Source organism: Acomys russatus, chromosome 24 (genome assembly GCF_903995435.1).
Source record: "Acomys russatus chromosome 24, mAcoRus1.1, whole genome shotgun sequence".
Lineage (NCBI taxonomy): Eukaryota > Metazoa > Chordata > Mammalia > Rodentia > Muridae > Acomys > Acomys russatus.
Window position 1 is genome coordinate 52,929,145 of NC_067160.1, and position 22,207 is coordinate 52,951,351.

General features: G+C 53.8%; 2 protein-coding genes across 5 annotated transcripts in view; one reads left to right on the forward strand and one right to left on the reverse strand.

The window, feature by feature from the left end:
• Ptpa (protein phosphatase 2 phosphatase activator) overlaps positions 1 to 8,333 on the reverse strand; it is a 32,837-nt gene extending 24,504 nt beyond the window's left edge. For both annotated transcript variants that reach the window (XM_051166514.1, XM_051166515.1), the window contains exon 1: positions 8,120 to 8,333. In XM_051166514.1, the coding sequence (XP_051022471.1) occupies positions 8,120 to 8,150 (31 nt within the window). In that variant the 5' untranslated portion in view covers positions 8,151 to 8,333. The remainder of the gene's footprint in view (positions 1 to 8,119) is intronic.
• A 533-nt stretch (positions 8,334 to 8,866) lies between these two features.
• Crat (carnitine O-acetyltransferase) lies at positions 8,867 to 21,812 on the forward strand. 3 transcript variants are annotated; one of them, XM_051166506.1, is made up of 15 exons: positions 8,868 to 9,128; positions 10,516 to 10,653; positions 11,306 to 11,569; positions 14,605 to 14,723; positions 15,909 to 15,962; positions 16,448 to 16,613; positions 16,757 to 16,931; positions 17,475 to 17,653; positions 18,120 to 18,220; positions 19,127 to 19,246; positions 19,340 to 19,462; positions 19,563 to 19,698; positions 20,057 to 20,119; positions 20,752 to 20,889; positions 21,516 to 21,812. In XM_051166506.1, the coding sequence occupies exons 2-15, from the start codon at positions 10,627 to 10,629 to the stop codon at positions 21,729 to 21,731; spliced, it is 1,881 nt and encodes a 626-aa protein (XP_051022463.1). In that variant the 5' UTR covers positions 8,868 to 9,128; positions 10,516 to 10,626; the 3' UTR covers positions 21,732 to 21,812. The 3 variants fall into 3 exon arrangements, with proteins under 3 accessions (XP_051022462.1, XP_051022463.1, XP_051022461.1); XM_051166505.1 differs by lacking the exon at positions 10,516 to 10,653 and having other exon boundaries at positions 8,867 to 9,128; positions 17,475 to 17,647; positions 18,114 to 18,220; XM_051166504.1 differs by lacking the exon at positions 10,516 to 10,653.
• The last annotated feature ends 395 nt before the right edge of the window (positions 21,813 to 22,207 follow it).

The window sequence follows — 22,207 nt, forward strand, 5'->3', positions numbered from 1 at the left end:
CCTCTCAAGTGCTAGGTCAAGGAGCCATATCCAGCCTTTTTTCCCCAGAGACAGGGTTTCCCTGTATGGTCCTGGCTGTCCTGGAACTCACTCTGTGGACCAGGCTGGCCTCCAACTCAAAGGATCACCCGCTTCTGCCTTAGGAGTGCTGGCACTAAAGGTGTGAGCCTCTACGCCTGGCTCCCTCAGCTTTTTTGTTTTTCTGTTTTGATTCGAGGCAGGGTTTTTCCATGTAGCCCTGGCTGCCCTGGACTCGCTCTGTAGACCAGGCTGGCCTCAAACAGAGATCTGCTTGCCTTTGCCTCCCGAGTGCTGGGATTAAAGGCCTGTGCCACCACGCCTAGCCAGTTCTCCTAGTCTTAAAGTAAGACTCCAGCCCTTGAGCCCAAGTAAAAGTTTAGTGAAACCCACCAGCTTCCAGCCTTTTATTTCATAAGGAGTGAAAGAGAGCGGGCTAGTTGGTAAAGTGCTTGCCACAAAAGACTGAGAAGCTGAGTTCAGAGCCCCAACATACACAAGAAGCCAGGCAAGAGACACATGTGCAACTCCAGTGCTGGGGACACAGTCAGGTGGATCCATGGCACAGAGACACACATGTGCAATCCCAGTGCTGGGACACAGTCAGGTGGATCCATGGCACAGAGACACACATGTACAATCCCAGGGCTGGGAACACAGTCAGGTGGATCCATGGTACAGAGACACACATGTGCAATCCCAGTGCTGGGACACAGTCAGGTGGATCCATGGCACAGAGACACACATGTGCAATCCCAGTGCTGGGACACAGTCAGGTGGATCCATGGCACAGAGACACACATGTGCAATCCCAGTGCTGGGACACAGTCAGGTGGATCCATGGCACAGAGACACACATGTGCAATCCCAGTGCTGGGACACAGTCAGGTGGATCCATGGCACAGAGACACACATGTGCAATCCCAGTGCTGGGACACAGTCAGGTGGATCCATGGCACAGAGACACACATGTACAATCCCAGGGCTGGGAACACAGTCAGGTGGATCCATGGTACAGAGACACACATGTGCAATCCCAGTGCTGGGACACAGTCAGGTGGATCCATGGCACAGAGACACACATGTGCAATCCCAGTGCTGGGACACAGTCAGGTGGATCCATGGCACAGAGACACACATGTGCAATCCCAGTGCTGGGACACAGTCAGGTGGATCCATGGCACAGAGACACACATGTGCAATCCCAGTGCTGGGACACAGTCAGGTGGATCCATGGCATAGAGACACACATGTACAATCCCAGTGCTGGGACACAGTCAGGTGGATCCATGGCACAGAGACACACATGTGCAATCCCAGTGCTGGGACACAGTCAGGTGGATCCATGGCATAGAGACACACATGTGCAACTCCAGTGCTGGGACACAGTCAGGTGGATCCATGGCATAGAGACACACATGTGCAACTCCAGTGCTGGGACACAGTCAGGTGGATCCATGGCACAGAGACACACATGTACAATCCCAGTGCTGGGACACAGTCAGGTGGATCCATGGTACAGAGACACACATGTGCAATCCCAGTGCTGGGACACAGTCAGGTGGATCCATGGCATAGAGACACACATGTACAATCCCAGTGCTGGAACACAGTCAGGTGGATCCATGGTACAGAGACACACATGTGCAATCCCAGTGCTGGGGACACAGTCAGGTGGATCCATGGCACAGAGACATATGTGCAACCCCAGTGCTGGGAACACAGTCAGGTGGATCCATGGCACAGAGACACATGTGCAACTCCAGTACTGGGGACCCAGTCAGGTGGATCCATGGAGCTCCCTGGCCAGCAAGCTTGGCTAAATCAAAAAAAATATAAAGAACAACACCCCAAAACCCAACCTCAGGCCTCTGTTCACATACATACCAGCAGGATCTCAGTGCAGCACTTGAGAGGCAGAGGCAGTTGGATCACTGTGAGTTTGAGGCCAGGCTGGTCTACAAGTGAGTCCAGGACAGCCAGGGATACACAGAGAAACCCTATCTTAAAAAGATAAACAAACAAGAGCACGCATACCAGCACACATAGATGTGTACACACACACACACACACACACACACACACACACACACACACACACAAAGTGACTGGCAATTTTTCTAGTAACCACTCCATCTCTACTCCCTAACTAGACGAGACACTTAAAAACAACCAAGCCAGGCACAGTGGCACACACCCATAATCCATGCACTTGCCTATAGTCTCAAGATTTGGAAGGCTGAGGCAGGAGAAGAATAACCAAGTTGGAAGGCAGACTGGGCTACATAGTGAGTTCCAGAGCAGCCTGGGTCTGTCCCCAAAAAACAAAAAAAGAAAGAAGAAAAGGAAGGAAGGAAAAAAAGAAAAGAAATAGAGATGGAGAGATGGCCTAGCAGTTCAGAGCACTGAATGCTCTTCCAGAGGACCTGAGTTCAATTCTGACACCCTCACACAGACATACAGGCAGCAAAACACCAATGCACATAAAAAAATAAAATAAATTTTACAAAAAGAGGAAAGAAATGAAAATTAAGTTGACCTTTACACCTATATAAATTGCAACCAACAGCTGGAAAAAAACCATCAGCATAACTGAAAAAGCAAAGACAGACAAATTATAAATTGTACTGTGTCTTTGTCCAGATAAGGTTGGAAGAGTAAAACCATGTGGCACTAACCTGAGGAAGAGAAAGCTGGGCTCTCTGCTGGACAGTGAGAGAGGTGCCACCTGGCAAGGGTATCTGTGGAGTGCATCTGCTCTACCTTCCAGTGACCACAGGGCTCACAGATCCATTGAGAGAGCATTTTGCCCTACAGGTGTGCTCAGAGAAACAAAAATATGCACAAAGGTCCTTGCTACATGGGAAAAATTAGAAGTACCCCAAACAGCAATCAGTAAGGTAATGGGGGCTAGTGATGTGTCCGTGTAGTGGAAACCCTTGTGGCTACTGGTTTTCTGCTTTTTTGTTTTCAATATTTTACTTTTTAAAGGATATTTTCTTCCCAGGCAGTGGTGGCACACACCTTTAATCCCAGCACTCAGACGGCAGAAGCAAGAGGATCTCTGTGTGTTCGAGGCCAGCCTGGTCTACAGAATTCCAAGACAGCAAGGGCTACACAGAGAAAACCTGTCTCAAAAAATAAAAAAAGATATTTTGTTATATTAATCATATTAATTTGTATTTACTTTCACTATGTTTAAAAAGTATTTATTATTTATACAGTATTCTGACTGCATGTGAGCCAGCAGGCCAGAAGAGGGCACCAGCTCTCATTATAGATGGTTGTGAGCCACCATGTGGTTGCTGGAATTGAACTTAGGACCTCTGGAAGAGCAGACAGTGCTCTGAACCTGTGAGCCATCTCTCCAGCCCCTACTTTCACTATGTTTAGGGATGTGTGCGTGCGTGTGTCTATGCATGCCTCTGTGTATGGAAATATGTACATGAGTCCAGGTGTCTTTAGGAGGCCAAAGGCATTGGATGCTCTGGAGCTAAAGTTACAAGTGGCTGTGACCCACACCACCAGAGTGCAAGGAACCAAACTCCGGCCCTCTGCAAATGCACCCATGCCACCTCTCCAGTACCTCTCCAGCTTTTTATGTTTGCTGTTGTTGTAGTTCCTGCCCTCCCTGCCCTCCTACTTCCTGGTTACCCTCACACACAGAGGTTCTCTGTGGAGCCCTGGCTGTCCTTGAACTCAGCTCTGTAGACCAGGTTAGTCCTGAACTCAAAGACTGACCTGCTTCTGCTTTCCTAGTGCTGGGATTAAAGCTGCACCCAATTATACCTACCTTGTTTTTGTGTTTTTGTTATTTTTATTTTGTGTGTATGAGTTCTCTGTCCAAATACATGCAGGTGGAACAGACTTACAGACAGCTGTAAGCTACCACAGCAGTGCTGGGAACAGACCCCAGGTCCTCTGGAAGAGCAGCCAGTCTCTTAACCTCTGGGCCATCTCTCTAGTATCTGTTTTTGTGGTTTTGTTTTATTGTTGTTGTTTTTATTTTTCGAGACAGGGTTTTTCTCGGTAACAGCCCTGGTTGTCCTAGACTCGCTTTGTAAACCTGGCTGGCCTTGAACTCACAGAGATCCACCTGCCTCTGCCTCCTGAGTACTGGGATTAAAGGTGTGCGCCACCACTGTGGAGCTTATTCATAGCTTTTAAAAGGAATAAGTGTCTGTATTACAGGCATAGGAAGGGCAGTCTACATATTAACAAGTAAAGAAAATGCACTCTTTAGTACAATCCCATTCTTGTAAAAAGCAACTCATATTCTATTAGTCGCCAGCATTAGACAGCAAAGCTCCTGCCGGTCGTCTCTAGGGAGCATCATTTAAAAGGGCCTTCTACTCTTAAAATTATGTTTTCCCAAATCCCCAAAAGTCTAAAGACCCAAAGTCTTTTTTTTTTTTTTTTTTTTTTTTCCCCTTTTTGGTTTTTCGAGGCAGGGTTTCTCTATATATCCCTGACTATCCTGGACGAACTTTGTAGACCAGGCTCGTCTCGAACTCACAGAGATCAGCCTGTCTCTGCCTCCTGAGTGCTGGGATTAAAGGTGTGCACCACCACACCCAGCTCCCAAAGTTATTTTAAGATAAGTTTATAAACTGATCTGATTTGTAGGCTTTGTGTATTGGCTGAGTGAAGGCATTTACACACTGCTAGAATGTTTTTGTTTGGTTAGGCATGTACCTCATTGAACATGAGAAGCTGAATTCCAGACGCGCCTGCAAAGGTGCCAGAGCCAGCCTAAGCCTGAGTCGGCCACTGGAGATATGGTAGTTCCATGAGCATCTCTTTTAGAAATGCAGCAGCGCTCACGACAGGTGGAAGATGACGAGACTCCACAGAACATAACCCCGCCCGCCACCTTCCTCTAAACCCTAGCCATCACTGCACGCAGAGCAGGCCACAGGGGCCTAGAACAGTCCTGTGTATGTGCCATGTGCAGACAACAGAGCCTGCCTGAGGAAGCCGTGAGGAAATGACAAGTACCCGGGATTTGGAGACCTGAGGGGAAGGTTTGAAAAGCTGCCCCGCCTCAGCAGAACTCACAAGGAAAGAGAGGGGGAGGAGGGCCAGAGGGTATGTAGGTAGAGTCCAGAAGCTCCCCACCCCATCCCGACTTCCCCCACCTCCCACCCCGCACCTCCCATAGCCCCAGCCTAAGAGTAAATTGCTACTTGAAGTAAGATGCTAAATGAAAAGCTTTGAAGCCAGTTTGGTGAGCTAACCACAGCTTATGGGGATACACTTATGGGGAAATGCTCTCCCCATCCCAAACAGCCAACCTGCAAATGCTCTTTGGGATCCAGCCCTCTCGCAAGAGACCTATTCCCTGCAAGAAACTCACCTCCAGACACTATTTCACAGAGAAGGCCTCCAGGCCTGGCTATGTCCCCAAGAAACAGTAAGTCACTGTGAGGCAAAAGAGCAAGTCACTGAAGAAACACAGCTGACAGAATACACAATCCCAAACCAACAACCAACGGGCAAACCAAAGCTAAAAAGCCTTCAGAGGCGAGACTACAGGAGAGATGACAGCCATAGCCACTCCAGTCTCAGGACACCTCTGACAGGGGACACAGGGCATCACCTACACTGGGGATTGAAGTTTTACAGGTGTCCTTTAAAAAAAAAAAAAACCCAAAGCAGCCCAGTAGTGATGAGCAGTAGCACATCACTACAATGCCAACACTCAGAGGGCGGGGGCAGGAGGACCCCCAATTCTAGCCAGCCTTGGCCACTTAGTGAGACACTGCCTTAAAACAAAACAGCTGAGCATGGTGGTCCACACCTGTAACCCCAGCTCTTGGAAGGAGGAGACAACCAAGATCAGGTGGCCTGGAGGTCATTCTTGCCTGTGACAGTGATTTCCAGGCAGCCAGGGCCAGTGACCTTATATCAAAAGCACATGCTGGACACAGCGGCACACGTGCCTTTAACCCCAGCACGCAGGAGGCAGCGGCAGTGCATCTCTGCAGTCTGCTCTACACAGTGACTTCCAGTCCTAGAAAAGTCCTGTATATGTGGCATGTGCAGAGAACAGAGCTGTCTATGGATGTCATGAGGAAAGAAAAAATGCCAGGGGATCTGAAGGCACACAGGGACCCTGTCTCAAACACACACAAACAGAAACAGAAGCACACACAAAACCCCCACGAGTGTGCTCCCATTTGGATGTGACTTGTTTGTATCCAGGGAGTACCAGCCACACCCAACATTCTGCTCACATCTGACCACCCACATACCACAACTCCACAAGGGAAGTTTTATAACCTCATTCTTAAATTATTTTAAATTTACATCTCTATTTGTGAGTGAGTGCGTGCATGTGTGCATGCGTGCGTGTGTCAGCAGACAACGTGCAAAAGTCAGTTCTACCCCTCCCTCTTGTGGGTTCCAGGGGTGTGTGTGTGTGTGTGTGTGTGTGTGTGTGTGTGTGTGTGTGTAGTGGACAACATGCCAGAGTCAGCTCTACCTCTCCCTCTGGTGGGTCCCAGGAGTAGAGCTCAGACTGCCAGCCTCAGCAGCAGGCACCTGTACTTACTAGCCAGAGTGTCCTCATTTCCAGTCTATGAAAGGACACAGAGCTTGTTACTTGCCATGTAGTATGTATAAGTAAAAAACTTCCACAACTTTACAGACTGTCTCACCAGTTCATCTTCAACCTCCTGTTTGAGCTGAAGGTAACCCTCTCAATACTTCCCACACTGGTGCCCTTCGTATGGATTCAGACCTATCTTACTCCTGAAACACAAGCTTTAATCCAGCACTTGGGAGGCAGAGGCAGGTGGATCTCTGTGAGTTCCAGCCCAGTCTAGTCTACAGAGTGAGTTCCAAAACAGCCAGAGCTACACTGAGAAACCCTGTCTTTAAACCAAACACAAAACAAAACACGAATAAATAAAGAAATAAATAAATAGCTTCTCCAGGCATGGTGGTACACACCTTTAATCCTAGCACTCAGAGGCGGAAGCAGGCGGATCTCTGGTAAATTTGAGACCAGTCTGGTCTACATAGTGAGACCCTGTCTCCAAATACATAAATATTATTTCAGACTTCAAAAGGGGCTGCTTCCAGGGACTGGGCCTTTCCAGAAGTCACAGAGCACCTCCCTGAGGCAGTGTGCACCCCAGTGCACAGACTCAGAGGCAGTCTTTTCAAAAGGAGTCTCCGACTGTTTGACAGCTCCTCTCTCTAGACGTCATCACCAGAGCTGACATGCACAGTGGTCTGGGATATGTCAAAAATAAATAATCTGGTTTTGAATTCCATTGTGCTCATCTACTTTCGGGGGCACAGAAATGGTGCCTCTTTAGATTTTCAAAATGCCGTCCTCCTGAGACTTTCTTTAGGACCACAAAGTATGGAGCACGATGGAAGGGTCGTCAAACGCTTTCAACACATGAGCTGCGTTTAGCCAACCCATCCATTCTCTGTAAGAATTTTCCAGTCCTTCCTAACTCCATGGAGTGAGCAAACCACTTTCTTCTCCAGGAATGGGGGTGGGGGGGGGGGGTGGGGCGGGGGTCTCTATTTATCCGGCCTGCCCATCTGCCCTTGTTACTTGAGGTGAGCTACGATGAGGCCACGGTGTAAACAGAAGTTACAGGCAGTGATGCCACCAACCCTCTCATCTTGCACAAACAACCTTTATAAATTAGTGGTTTGGATACCGCGGATAGTTTCTCTCAATTAACTCTGCAGATACTGAAACCCCAAAAGCCAGGCCTCGAGGAGGGAGGGAGGAAGGGGGGGGTAGGAAGGACGGAGGAAGATGTAGGGTGGGCAGGGCATGGAGGAGGCTGGGGTGCCAGCAAGGCCCGGGTCCACCCGAGAACAGTCCTGTAAGAATGCAGCCTCCCGGATCCCTCTCGCCCCCGACCCCGGGCAGCTCTGCCGCCCGGTGTTACCTCCACACGCTTTGCCCTCCCCCGGGGCTCTACCGGCCTGGGCTGTCCCCGAGCCCGCTTGTCCTCCCCGCCACCTGCCTGCAGCCCCAGCTTCAGGCCCTTCATGCCCTCCGAGGCCATCGGCCCCCCGCGAGCCACACCCCTTCCCTTCCCGCACGCCGGGGCCCTCCAACCGCCCTTACCTGGCGGCGGCTGCCGCTCGCCCTCGGCCATCTTCTCGGTCAGGAGCCGGCGCGGATGTTCGCGGTTCTCTCTCACCTTTCACCCCGCACCTTTGCCCGGCTCCACCAAGCTTCCAGAGGAGCAATGAGCGCTGGCGGGCTACGACCGGAAGCCGAGAGTTAGAGTTACTCCTGGGAAGGCGGCAGCCATGCCGCTGCCGGGCACTCAGGGAGCATGGAGCATGCCCACCAACTGCCGTCTCGCGGCGGCCGCGCCGACAGAGGCGGCGGCCATTTTGGTGCGGGGCGCTGGGGGGGGGGGGGGGGGCGGAGCATGCGCACTAACGGCTGCCGCCTGCAGGCCAACTGCAACCGTGACAACCATGTCTGTGCGGGGCGCCCGTTTTGTTTTGCTTATTTGTTTTGTGTGTGAGGGCGGTGGAGGGACTGGGTGTGGCAGCCATACTTCTGCGGGGCAAGGCCACCTGTCATCTTTGTGCACCGCACTGAGCCTAACCCAAGGAATGTGAGGCGGTCCCCTGTCCACCTAGTTCTCCCCTGTCACTCCAAGAGTGACGCTCAAGGACGCCAGTCAGACTTGCAGGACGCACGCTACCGGTGACATCCAGACGCGGAGAGCGCGAGCTACACTACCCGTTGTGACCCCGTGACGGAAGCCCGGAGCCCGGCTTCTAACGGCTGAGCCGGAGGTCCGTCGCCGCGGGCCCCGCCCCCTGTGGGCGCGGCCAATCCTGGGCCCGCCCCCCGCCGGCTCGTGTCTAGCGGCTCCGGACTGCGAACCACCGAGGCTCCGCCCCGCGAGTCCAGCTCCACCGGCCGCCCGCCCGGCCCGGTGGGCGCGGGCCGCCTCTACTGGCTGACAGTGACCCGACGACCTTGAACCTAGAGCCGGAGCGGGGAACCCACTGACCCGAGCAGCGCCGCAGACTTTACCCAGCGCGAGGGGCGGAGCGGACCGAGTGTCCCCTGACAGACTGGGACGATGTTAGCCTTTGCTGCCAGGACCGTGGTGAGTACGCCCTGGAGGGCCTGGGAACGGGACAGGGCGGGCGGGCAGGCGGGCGGGCCGCGGGGCTGCGGGGAAACGGAGGTCCAGATCCCCACACCTGCTGGTGGGGTACGATAGGCAAGATACGCAGAGTAGAAGGACCAGGTGAGGGGCTGGATTGAGTCCCAGACCTGTGGCTCTCGGTGTCAACGACCCAGAAAAAGACTGGAAAATCTGGGTTCAAGTTTTTGCGCTTTTACACCCCGCTTCTCCTTCGTGCTCTCAGTCATTCTGACTCAGACACCTGTCGGGAACTCCTGGCTAGGGCTCAGCCTCAGGCCCAGTTGCCCCTGCCAAGACCAGAGCCACTGCTCCAAGCCTACCCAGTTGGTCACCCTCCTTGAATTCATCAGATGCTCATCCTCCCCAATTGCAAGTGGCTAAGTCCCCAGAGAGGAGGAGGCAGGAGGTGGCAGGCTGCCCCTTACCATCCTTACCCAGTGCTGCTATCCTGATGTGAGCTCCTGTCCTCTCTAACCCCAACTATCTGTACAGCTGTGAGCTGTGCCTCACGGTCAGACACTGGGTGGGAGCTAAGGGTAGTGAGATTCTTCCAGGAGTCCAGCAGCTCCTGAGACCCTCCTCACCCTTTGTAAAAGATGCACCCCATCCAACAGAGTGCTTTTATATGACCCTCTGGGGCCACCATACTGGCATCATCACTTTAATGCTAGGGAAAACTGGAGCAAAGGGACAGTCAAATCCCGTGGTTCTGCCAATGAAATTTAGCCGAATCCCCAGACGAGGGTCCTTTGGGTTATTATAACTAAAGTGCTCCTTGCCCTCCCCCCGCATCCCACACATTTTTGACCCCAACCTAAATAATCCAGAGGTCACTAAAAAACAAACAAATAGAAAAGACAAAACAGAAACAGATTTTGGTAGAGAGGTGGCCACCAAAGGCCCCTGGGTCTAGCAGTCATTGTCTACTAGTGGCCCTTTCCTGACATCTCCTGTCTTGCACCTGTCCCAACCAGGACTGATTTCAGGGCCACAGGTTAGCAGCTGAAGTGTTTCCACCCTCCAGCCAAGCTTTCCCACATCAAAAAGATCTATGAAGATTTTGACAGGTGGATTTTTTTTTTTTAAATACCTCTTGGCTTGCCTCCCTGGCACTGGGCCCATCCAGAGAAGAAAGGAGACAGTTCCAGGTTTCCACCTACTCCAGTGTCTACTTGCAGCCCACTTAGCTGCCCCTGTTCCTCCTCTTCTGGAAGCTAGGGAGGGATGGCATAGCAGCCGCGGTCCGGGAGCCAGCAGTGCTATAGCCGTAGATGCTACCACATTGGTGGCTGCTGCCTCACTCCGCCCTCACGCCTGAATTATGGACCTTGTCTTCTCTTTGCAGCCCAGGCAGGTGGCTGCCTCTTGCTAGTTTCTGCTCATCCACTTGGTAGCACAGTTAGGCTTAGCGAGCCAGCCAAGGCAGACAGACAGGGCTCACATCCTCAGTCCTGCCATGGAGGACGAGCAGCAGAGAGAGAAGGTATGGAGCTTCTGCCGCTTGCCTTCCGCTGTGCCAGCAGCCTGGGACCTTCCTGTCTTGCTTCCTGCCACTCCCAGAGTCTCCTGGACTTCCCTCCGCCTGTCTCTCTCTGCTACCTCTCACCCTTTATGCCAGGCTACCCGGCTCTCTCGATGCAGCACTGCCCCACACCCTTACCATCAGCCCATAGTGAAGAAAGAAAGCCCAGAGGCTGGAGCCTCACCCAGAGGTGCTGTCGTTGGCTGGCTCTCCCATTTCCAATTCCCTCCTATTTCTCAAGATGGAAAGGGTGGGGGTGAGAAGTTGGGGACCTTGGCTTAGAGCCAGCTGCCACCTTTTCTGCCAGCTGATTTATCTGATGAGACCAACTCCCAACAGATGGGTCTTATGCACCCTGACAGGTGGGAGGCCCCCTTACCTTTGCCCAGTGTCATTCATCGCCACCCCCGTCCTGCCCTAGCCTTCCTGCCCCTCTAGGCCTCTGAGAGGCGGGACTCCTACTCCTTGAGGGCTGGGCACCCGGGGCAGGCACCACCCATGAAGCATCTCCCCCCCCCCCCGCCGGGGACGGCATATAAGAGGCTGGAACTGCAGTGTGGGGAGAGCTCTGCTTCAGCCCGGGAGAATGAGTAGGCTGTTCTGCCTCCCACAGGTAAAGCCCCTGGGCCTCCTCAAGCCCTCTTCCTTGATGAAGGTTTCTGGTCGCTTCAAGGCCCACCAGGATGCATTGCCAAGGTTGCCCGTGCCCCCACTCCAGCAATCGCTGGACCATTACCTCAAGGCCCTGCAGCCCATCGTGAGTGAGGAAGAATGGGCCCACACCAAGCAACTGGTGGATGAGTTTCAGACCTCAGGGGGTGTAGGAGAACGCCTGCAGAAGGGACTGGAGCGCAGGGCCAAGAAAATGGAGAACTGGGTAAGTGAGATGGCAAACGTCATGATGGGCCCCCAGGGGCCCTGGCCCCTCCAGAGCATCCCTCGGGTTACTTGTTGCTAGCTGCATGCCCACAGTCTCGCCATACCATTTACTCTGGCATTTTCATTTGCTTGTGTGACAGAGTTTCCCTGAGTAACCACTTCAGCAAGTGCACAGTGGTTGGTGGGAGCCTGGAGGTGGGGGGGTCAAGAAGGACCTCCCGGCTGTAGCCTCTCAGGGCTGATAGAGGGTGGGAGAGGAAGGTAGTGAAGGGTTGTCAATCAGTAGGTAAAGTCATGTTAAGCAGAGAAAGTCCATGGAGAGTTTTGAGAAGGCCCCATTGGCTGCGATCGTGGCTCTGGTGGAACATTTATGTAGCATGTAGGAGACTCTGGGTTCCATTCCCAGGGCTGAGGGAAAAATGGAGGAGGAGATATGGATGGCAGTGTCTGTCAGAGGGAGGGCAGGAGGAGAAGGTGTTGTATTTGAGGGCAAAGGTAACACCGATACGGCCTGCTTTGGGACAGGAGCCTGGGCCAGAGTGTGTTCTGAGCAGGATAGGTAGTTGAGGGAAAGGAATGTAAGCCTGAGGCAGGGAACCTGTCAGCCCGAGGTTGCTGTGCATGCTCCTGGCTCTGGTTCTAGTCAGTTAGATTAGTTCGATTTGTAAAACCCATGTCCATTGGTCCACGGTCCACAGTTGCGTAGTCACGTTACACACAAAGATCAAGCACAGCAACAAAGATAGCCCCAGCTGCTGAGAAGGACGCAAGAGCAAGAGCTGGGGCAGTGAAGAGCTCAGTGCCTTCACCAGAGGGGTGGCCATGGCCTGGGCCTGGCATAGCGACACAGGCAGTCGTGAGGTCCAGGATTGCTTGCGAGACAGACAATGGCACGTGCTAATACAGTGGGGCTGACGGGTGGGAAGTCCCCGTTTAAAGCAATGGTGGAGACAGTTGTTACCAATATGAAGCACGAGGAAGAAGCTGGCTGTAGGGGACAGCTGGGTGACAAACAGTCACCCTCGGTATCCCTGGGGCATTGGTTCCATGGCCCCAACAGACACCAAGTCCCTTAGGTAGTTCAGGATTTTCACCTTGCCCAAATACCTGCTTCCGTGGCCCCTAAATCCTCTCCAGATGATATAATCTCTAACACAGCATAAATGCTGGCTAAATAAGTATATACTGTATAGTTTAAGAGATAATTTTTTTAAAGGCCCATGTGTGCAGTATGGATGCAGTTTTTTGCTTTTCAGATATTCCAGCTGGGCTGGTGGAATCTGTAGATAGTCTGTGGAGGTAGGACTGCAGATCTGAGCTGACTGGAGTAGGCAGCCTGGGGTTGGCAGGCCTCAGTGGAGCCTGGAGCCACATGGAGGAAGTAGGAAACAGGTGGGGGTTGTTAGGGGCAAGCACTTGCTCAGCCTGCTCTGTAGAGTAGGCTGGCCTTGAACTCACAGAGATCCACCTGCCTCTGCTGGGATTAAAGGTATATACTATCATGCCCAGCTCAGAAAGCTGGCTTTAAAAGGACTTTAGCAAGCTGGGTGCATGCCTTTAATCCCAGCAATCAGGAGGCAGAGGCAGGCAGATCTCTGAGTTCAAGACCAGCCTGGTCTACAAAGTGAGTTCAGGACAGCCAAGGCTACACAGAAAAACCCAGTCTCCAAAAACCAACCAACCAAACAACACCAACAATAATAATAAGTAGGGGGGAAAAGGACCTTAGAATTCTGGGCTCCAGTTGCTGGCTTTCTGACTTTGTTGGGCCAAGGAACCTTTGAAGCCAAAGGCTCTGACTAGAGTTAGGGCCCTCACAAGGCCCTTGAAGCATTGCTGCTGCTGTCAGGCGGCACCTTTTCCTCTTGTCTGAGCTGTACCCAGGGGTTCCTGCAATCCCTGAGGGTGGGAAGGCCCTGGCTGAGAGGGAGACCAAAGTCCAAGTGCTCCAAGTAGCTCTCAGGAAGACCCTGAGATGCACTGAATGGCTCAGGGGGTTCAGTCCTTGGCCATGAGTCAGCAGATGGCCGTCACATGTTACCCAGCCTGTGCAAGTCACCTTTCCTTTTCTCATGCCAAGGGCCCTGGGTGAGGGTCTGATGCCACAGCCAGCCACTGTGTGGTATGGAGACACATTCTGCTGTTATTTGGGATGGTCCTGGAGCACATTGAGAGGCCTAGGAGCATATAAGAGACAGGGTGCAGTTTGGTCGCACATAGCTAGTATGTGGGAGACAGACTGCTCAGATTGCTATGAAGCCATCCTGATCTGCACGGCCCTAGGCCAGCCAGGGATGCACAGTGAGGTCTCTGTGGAGTTGTTGGGGACAAACGCCTACCCTGACTTACTCTAAGTTGTAATCAGCACAGAAAGCTAATGGGTACAGTTAACACCATGCCTATGGCTGATCCCTGAAGCCCCATCCAGGGGACAGAAAAAGGACCCACCCAACATGTTCTCCCTATTACAACCACTTACCCTGTCAGTGAGGTTTCCTCCTTAAAACTGCCCTGATCTTGTGTTGAAAGCAGGTGTCTACCTCCCAGTCTAAGGCCACACTGAGAGAACCGGTTCCGGCAGGTGGTCCTGGCTCCTCAGACAACTCCCAAGTGAAGATGGTTGAAAGCCCACCTGCTGGGCTTCCTTTTATATGTCACTCCTTCAGTTTTATTCTACATAACTAGGGATGAATTTTTCTTTACTAGTGTATTATAATCAAAGTAAGAGTCTAGCTCAGTGACTGAACATGGGTTCAAGCCTCACAACACAGGAAGGAAACAGCTGCTCACTCATTCATTCCCTTGCCAGGTTTGCTTCCAGTCGTTTTCCCAGGTCACACTCTTGGTAATGCCAATTGCTCAAGCTCGGGGGAAGATGCTGGGTAGAAGGAGGGAGGGGAGGAGTGCTGTGGGCCTCAGCCTTCGCTGAGAGACTGTCCTACAGAGAGGCCAAAAGCTGGATCCCTGGTCCCAGGGAGGAAGGGGACACCAGGTGCCTGTGCTCGATCCTGATCAGCTGTGTCCCTTGTCCAGCTGTCTGAGTGGTGGCTCAAGACAGCCTACCTCCAGTTCCGCCAGCCAGTGGTCATCTACTCCAACCCAGGCGTCATGCTGCCCAAGCAGGACTTCGTGGACCTACAGGGTCAGCTCCGGTGAGTTCTGAGATGGGCATGAGGCTGGGCAGTGCCAGTGGACAGGGCTCCGTGGGCTCCCAGAACCCTCAAGTCTACTCCCTAGGAAACTGGAAAGGCCTCCACCCTGTGCTTTTACCCCACCAACAGCCTCATCTTACAGATGGGGAAACTGAGGCTCAGAACAATGAGGGGATCTTCTCACATGGTCACAACTCCAGAGGACAGGCTTGTAGTGCCAGGGCTTTGTAACCCTTCGCCCTCTAACCCTGTCCTGAGTCCCTCCCACTCTCGTCAGCTGGCCACACAGTGACCTTTATACACAGTCCCCTTTTCCACATTGAGCCATGTCACCTGCCCTGGCCCCTGTTCCAGTCCTACCAGAGATAAAAATACTAGCGACAGGGATCGCCTGCCCAGGAGCCTGCCACTCCGTACTGCCACCAGCTTCTCTTAAAGAGACCAGGGCAAGAACAGAGAGAAGCCAGAAGGGGAAGGAGGGGTGGGGTGTGGCTCAGCGGCTGGGCGCTTGTCTAGCCAACCATAAAGGGCCAGGGCCACCTGGCTCCTGCCTCTGCCTGGCAACCCCAGCAAGCCCAAACTGCGACAGGGAATGCCTCATGCATTGGGAAACAGTTGGTGTGAGCCAGGAAACCCCTCTTCCTGAGCCTGCACAATCCAAGGTGGAAGGACAGGTTGACAGGACGCAGAAAGAGAAAAGGGCAAAGCTGGGCGTGGTGGCGCACGCCTTTAATCCCAGCACTCGGGAGGCAGAGGCAGGTGGATCACTGTGAGTTCGAGGCCAGCCTGGTCTACAGAGTGAGTCCAGGACAGCCAAGGCTACACAGAGAAACCCTGTCTCAAAAAAAAAAAAAAAAAGAAAGAAAGAAAGAAAGAAAGAAAAAGAAGAGAAAAGGGCGTAGTATCAGGAATGCTTGGACCCAGGAGGGTCCCCTTAGCTGCTACAACAAGGTAACATACACATCAGGCCCTCGGTGCGTGGCTCTGATCACCTTCCCACTGGAGATGATGAAAAGAAGCTGGGAAAAGCCCACGCTGCTGTGAGGCCACTTGGAATCCTGAGGGGGGAGTGGCGATTCCGTAGGTCACACCCTTGGCTGCTCTTCCTGAACTCAGCTCGCATCCCTGTCCCAGCGTCCTCCACTGCATGGCCACACAGCTTCATGTCTGTGCTTCATCCTCTAGGTTTGCTGCCAAACTCATCGAGGGTGTGTTGGATTTCAAGTCCATGATTGACAAGTGAGCAGCCCCGCCCCCACCGGGATCACCCTGGCCCCGGCCTGTCTCATACCAGAGCCGCCCCTGGCTCTGGCCCTGAGCCACCAGTGTGTGAGCCCAGGCCCTGAGCAGGCCGGTGTCCTTTTCACTTCATGTTGGCCCAGCTTCGGAAGGCAGTGCTCAGTCCTCTGCTCCAACTTGTGGGATTTCTCCTGGTGACCTTGTCATCCCAGCCAAAGTGGACCATAGTTGCCCGTGGCAAACTGAAGCTCAGAAACGGAGAGGAAGGGATTTGTGGGTGACTCATAAACAGAGCCCTAATCCCTAGAAGGTCCAGGCCTCAAGGCCCCCTTACACCCTAATGGCCCCTGGTCATGCTGGTGGAAAGTAGGGACACCAAGGACTAGGTTCCCTCACTCGGTTCCAAGTAGGGTAGCAGGTGTCTGTATAGCCTGGCCCCTTCCCTGTTCGCTTACTCAGTGCTCTTCCCTGCATCCTCCCCACAGCGAGACCCTGCCCGTGGAGTTCCTGGGGGGACAGCCCCTGTGTATGAACCAGTACTATCAGATCCTGTCGTCTTGCCGGGTGCCAGGCCCCAAGCAGGACTCAGTGGTGAACTTCTTAAAGACAAAGAAGCCGCCCATGCACATAACCGTGGTGCACAACTACCAGGTGGGCACTGCTGGCCCTCTGGGGGGGCCCCAGCCCAGCCCCACAAGCCCAACTCCAGCTCCTCTGCTGACCCCCGGAGAGGCCTGTGGGCACCTTTGCCTGAGGCGACCCCAGCCCCTCCCCTCGGTGCCTGTGCCTCACAGTTCTTCGAGCTGGACGTGTACCACAGCGACGGGACACCCCTCACCTCCGACCAGATCTTTGTGCAGCTGGAGAAAATTTGGAACTCCTCGTTGCAAACCAACAAAGAGCCTGTTGGCATCCTAACCTCCAACCACCGCAACACCTGGGCCAAAGCCTACAACACCCTCATCAAAGGTACTTCCAGGGCAGGGCTCCCATGCCAAAGAGGTCCAACGTCAGGCTGGGGCAGTCTTCCTCAATTTGAAGGTGTTACTGACCCATTTTATAGATGTGAACACCAAGGCTCAAGTTGGTGAGGCCAGCCTCTCCCTGTGAAGTAGCAGGTTGGATTTAGTATTCTGGCCAAAGTTGCCTTCTCCATCCTCTCTGCTCCCAGAACCACCCCGCTGAGATCCCAGACTGGCCATGGACATTGCCATAGAGTCAGATTGCTGGTATTGAATCCCTGACTGCTACACCAGCTCGCCATGCGACCCTGGGCTTCTGCTTTTCTGGGTCTGTGGTGCACCTGGTGTTGGCCCCCGCCCTTTGTGGGGGCTGCCTGTAGGACCTTGTTGAAAGCAAAGCTCTGACCGTGCACTCAGCGCTCCACACATGCTCTGAAGGCCCCGAAGATGGGGAACGCTCCATCTCCAGAGGGGCATGAGGCAGGAAGAAGAGCTCAGGGCAGGAGACAACAGACTCTGAGGCTCCCTACGCCTATCCCAACTCCTACAGACAAAGTGAACCGGGAGTCGGTGAGCTCCATTCAGAAGAGCATCTTCACCGTGTGCCTGGACAAGCCAGTGCCCAGAGTCTCAGACGATGTCTACCGCAACCACGTGGCAGGCCAGATGCTGCATGGTGGTGGCAGCAAGCTCAACAGTGGCAACCGCTGGTTCGACAAGACACTGCAGGCAAGTGAGGCCCTGGTCAGGCTGTGGCCCCAAAGCTTGCTTCACTGAAACTGTGAGCTTTCTGCCCCCTCCTTAGGCCCAGCGTCCCCAGCCTCCTGTTTGTAAAGCAGGCAGGAAGCAAAGAGGCTGGACGCTGCTGTAATTACCAGGCAGCCAGTCTGTCATTACCAGGCCTGCATGCCTCTGACACCCCCAGTATATCCCTTTAGCATGCCAGAGACAGTCAGTCACAGTGGTGCCGTCTGGGTATGACTCTTCCTCTGTGCTCACACCACAGATGCACTAAAACCACTGGGGGTGGCATGCTTCTGAGGACCTGCTTCCTAACACACTGAGCACAGCTTGAGAGTGTCAGCATAAGGGCTTCAGGGACCCTTCCTGTGACACCTACCCTGACAGCAGCTGGGTCAAGGAGCCACCCTCCAGGGCTCTGGGGCTGACAAGGTGGGTCCTTCCTCACCCACAGTTCATTGTGGCAGAAGATGGCTCCTGTGGGATGGTTTATGAGCATGCAGCTGCAGAAGGGCCCCCCATCGTCGCTCTTGTGGACCATGTCATTGAGTACACGTGAGTATGGTCACAGCCTCACTCCCCAGTCCCTGCGGGCAGTGACCAACCTAGCTTGTAAAGGGACATCACTCTCTTGTTTTTTGTTTTGTTAGTTTTTGGTTTTTCGAGACAGGGTTTCTCTGTGAAGCCTTGGCTGTCCTGGACTCACTTTGTAGACCAGACTGGCCTCGAACTCACAGCGATCCGCCTGCCTCTGCCTCCCAAGTGCTGGGATTAAATGCGTGCGCCACCACGCCCAGCAAAGATTTTTTTTTTTTAAGGCTTATGTATGTATGTATGTATATATGGTTGCTTTGTCTGCATGTCCTGCACACCAGAAGAGGCATTGGATCCCATTATAGATGGCTGTGAGCCACCATGTGGAGGCTAGGAGTTGAACTCAGGGCCTCTGGAGGAACAGAGCAGTCAGTGCTCTTAACCACTGAGCTAAAGGAAACTGCGGAAGCTGTAGTGTTTTGTTTTGTTTTGTTCTGTTTTTTCGAAGTCTACCTCTGGCCCTGCCCTTCCCAGCTTTGTGGCCTGTAGGCAGGCTTCTTATTTCTTATTTTCCCCAGACCCTCCCCATCTGGGCTCTTTTTGTTTGGTTTTCGTTTTGAAATAGAATCTCAATACAGCCTGGCTGGCCTGGAATCCCCTCCATGATCAGGCTGGCCTCAGACTCACAGAGGTCCACCCGCCTTTGCCTCCTTGAAGTGCTAAGACTAGTGGTGTGCGCCGCCATGCCTAGCTTTCATCTGGCCTCTTGAATGCTGGAGGAATGAAGTTGGTTTTCACAAGAGCCAACCCACAATCTCTGGGCCTCATACCTCGAACTTCAGGGACTCCTCCTCCCCACCTCAGTCCCAGGGACACTTGGGCTTCGGTGACACCAGCATGGGTCTGAAGCCCTGCTGTCCCATGCAGAAAAAAGCCTGACCTTGTGCGGTCTCCTATGGTGCCCCTGCCTATGCCTAAGAAGCTGCGGTTCAACATCACACCTGAGATCAAGAATGACATTGAGAAAGCCAAGCAGAACATCAGCATGTGAGAGCAGGGCTGGGTCCTGGTAGGGGGGGACCAGCCATTAGGGCTCCAGGGGCCTGTGTCTCACCCGTGCCTCCCACATCACCACCCTAGCATGATCCAGGACCTGGATATCATGATGCTGGTATTCCATCACTTTGGAAAGGACTTCCCCAAGTCAGAGAAGCTAAGCCCTGATGCCTTCATCCAGATAGCCCTGCAGCTGGCATACTACAGGTGCGCCCTGCTTGACCACCTGCTCCCAGTGGAGGGGAGGGGTGGGGCAGGCAGCCCGCTGTGGAGAGGGGGCCTGTACTGAGATCCACCTCCCATGCAGGATCTATGGGCAGGCATGTGCCACATATGAAAGCGCCTCTCTGCGCATGTTCCACCTGGGCCGCACTGACACCATTCGCTCAGCCTCCACAGATTCCCTGGCCTTCGTCAAAGGCATGGATGACTCCAAAGTGCCGGTGAGAGGTCTAGAACAAGGGTGGGTAGGCCGTGCTGGGGCCACCTCCATCCTTTCCTCTTGATCCTTTGTGCAAATGGATTGCACCTCTATGACATTTCAGCCCCACAGTGGGCAAAGGGATCAACAGAAGATGGAGCCATGAATTTAGTTCTGAGCTTTCTGGCAGCTGAGGCAAAGCCATGTATCCATCCATTCGTAAGAGAAGCCGTCCATCTGTCCACTCACCTGAGAGAGTGCAGGCTCTAGAGAGTGAGGCGGTGGCCCTTGAGGACTTGCTGTGGCACTGGCTACAGAGCAGGCTGCTAAGGTGGGAGAGGGAAGGACAGCAGCACTTCAGCTTCCTGTTCCCACCCCAGGAGCAGCAGAAGGTGGAGCTACTTCGGAAGGCCGTGCAGGCCCACCGAGCCTACACTGACCGAGTGAGTGAGCTCTGCTCGCCTCATGTCACTACCCTACTGTCTGTCTGTCTTCCTGTCCATTCCTGCTAAGAGCTGCCTCTTCCCAGGGCGCTGGAGCCCCCCGGGGTGCTCCGGCTTTAGATCAGCATTGCCATGTGAAAGTTGGTCAAACCAGGGTGAACCTGGTAACTGCTCTGGTCCTGGGCCCATGGTCACACTGAGCACAGCCTCGTGTTGTGCACTCTCCCTGAAGGCCCAGCACGTGACTGCTCTCTGCTGTTGTCCAGCAGCTGAGGCTATAGCCAGGGAGGTGGGTACCGTGTGCCCATGCTACAAGGCAGGCCCAGACACTGCCTGTCATGAGAGTGTACCTGGTCCATGTTGCACATGCGCAGGCACTGTCCAGCTCTCACAGGACGACAAAATTCAAGAGCTCATGTTTAAGTCCTGTACTGTGCTGCCTCCCAGGCTCCTCCGCAGCCATAAGTTTCCCACCTAGGAGGTGAGGACTCTTCTGCCTGGGCACCTTGGTCTCATGGTTCTGAGAGACCGGTGTATGGAGGGGGGGGGGCAGCACTGCCACAGGCTCCTGAGGAGGGCGGGGTGCCCTGTGACCCTGCAGTACCAGCCTCTGACAGCCCCCCCACCCACAGGCCATCCGAGGGGAGGCCTTTGACCGGCACCTGCTGGGTCTGAAGCTGCAAGCCATCGAGGACCTGGTGAGCATGCCTGACATCTTCATGGACACCTCCTATGCCATTGCAATGCATTTCAACCTCTCTACCAGCCAGGTAGGCTGCTGCCCCAGGCCCCCGGGGCAGGCATGAATAGAGCCCATTGGGAGGGGCTGCAGAGAAGGCTAAGAGCACTTGCTATTCTTCCAGAGGACCCAGGTTCAGTTCCCAGCACCCACATGAGGTTGTTTACAACCACCATAACTTCAGTTCCTGGGGATGTGACGTCCTCTTCTGGCCTCTGTGGACACACATATAAAACATAAATAATCTTTACAACCCACTGGCAGCTGGACCTTAGGGGAGACATGGCCCACACATGTCACTAGAAGCTCATTGCCAAAGCACCTAGGTTCCCAAGCAGGAGCTCAGGGTAGGGACACTGCTGTAACAAGGCTGGGAAGGCTTAGGCCTCTTAATAGAGGACCTGCTCCATTCATTCATCGGCCAGTTGGAACTACCTGCTCAGAACCAACCAACATGTGCTCGGTGCTGGGAACAAGCCACCGTCCAGGAAGCTCACAGTGTCTGTGGAGCACAGTGCAGTGCTAGTGCAGAGGCAGCCCCACTGCTCCCTCCAGGAATGTGCAGAAAGGCTCACGGGGAGGAGTGGATGCTACAACCCAGGGGCAGGAGGGCCTCTGCAGGCCTGGGGATGACAACTTTGAACCTGCTGCCCCCAGGTCCCTGCCAAGACAGACTGCGTCATGTTCTTCGGACCTGTGGTCCCTGATGGTTATGGCATCTGCTATAACCCCATGGAGGCCCATATCAACTTCTCCGTGTCAGCCTATAACAGCTGTGCTGAGACCAATGCCGCCCGCATGGCTCACTACTTGGAGAAAGCTCTGCTGGACATGCGCACTCTACTGCAGAACCACCCCAGGGCCAAGCTCTGAGCCCAGGCCCCAGCCTGCCAGTGCCACAGCCAAGCCCACTTTGGGATGGATACCTGCCATGGCTCTCGTCCTTGGCTCCTGTGCCCCTAGGCCAGGGAAGCATTCTCTAGCAGGGCCCCAAGGTCTAAGCCAAGTGCCTTCCAGGTCCTGCCCACAGCACCTGCCATAGTCCAAGTGCAGGGCTGAGTTCAGAGGCTGAACAAGACTAAGGCCCAGGTCCCCAACATCATCCACCGTCATGAGCCCTGGGGGCTGTGAGAAGTCCCTTTCCTCAGCCCTGGCTGATCTCTAGCATCTCCACAGCCAAGCCAAAATCTGTCTTCATCCATCAATGCCCGAGGACCAGGAGTCAGAGGATTATCTCGCGCTGCTAAAGCTGAGGGTCAAGTCTTTGTGGCCAGGGACACCTGAGGCCTAGTCTCTGCCACCCCACCTCAAGGCGCCATCTCTCAGCTGCCACACTCTCTCTGGTGACT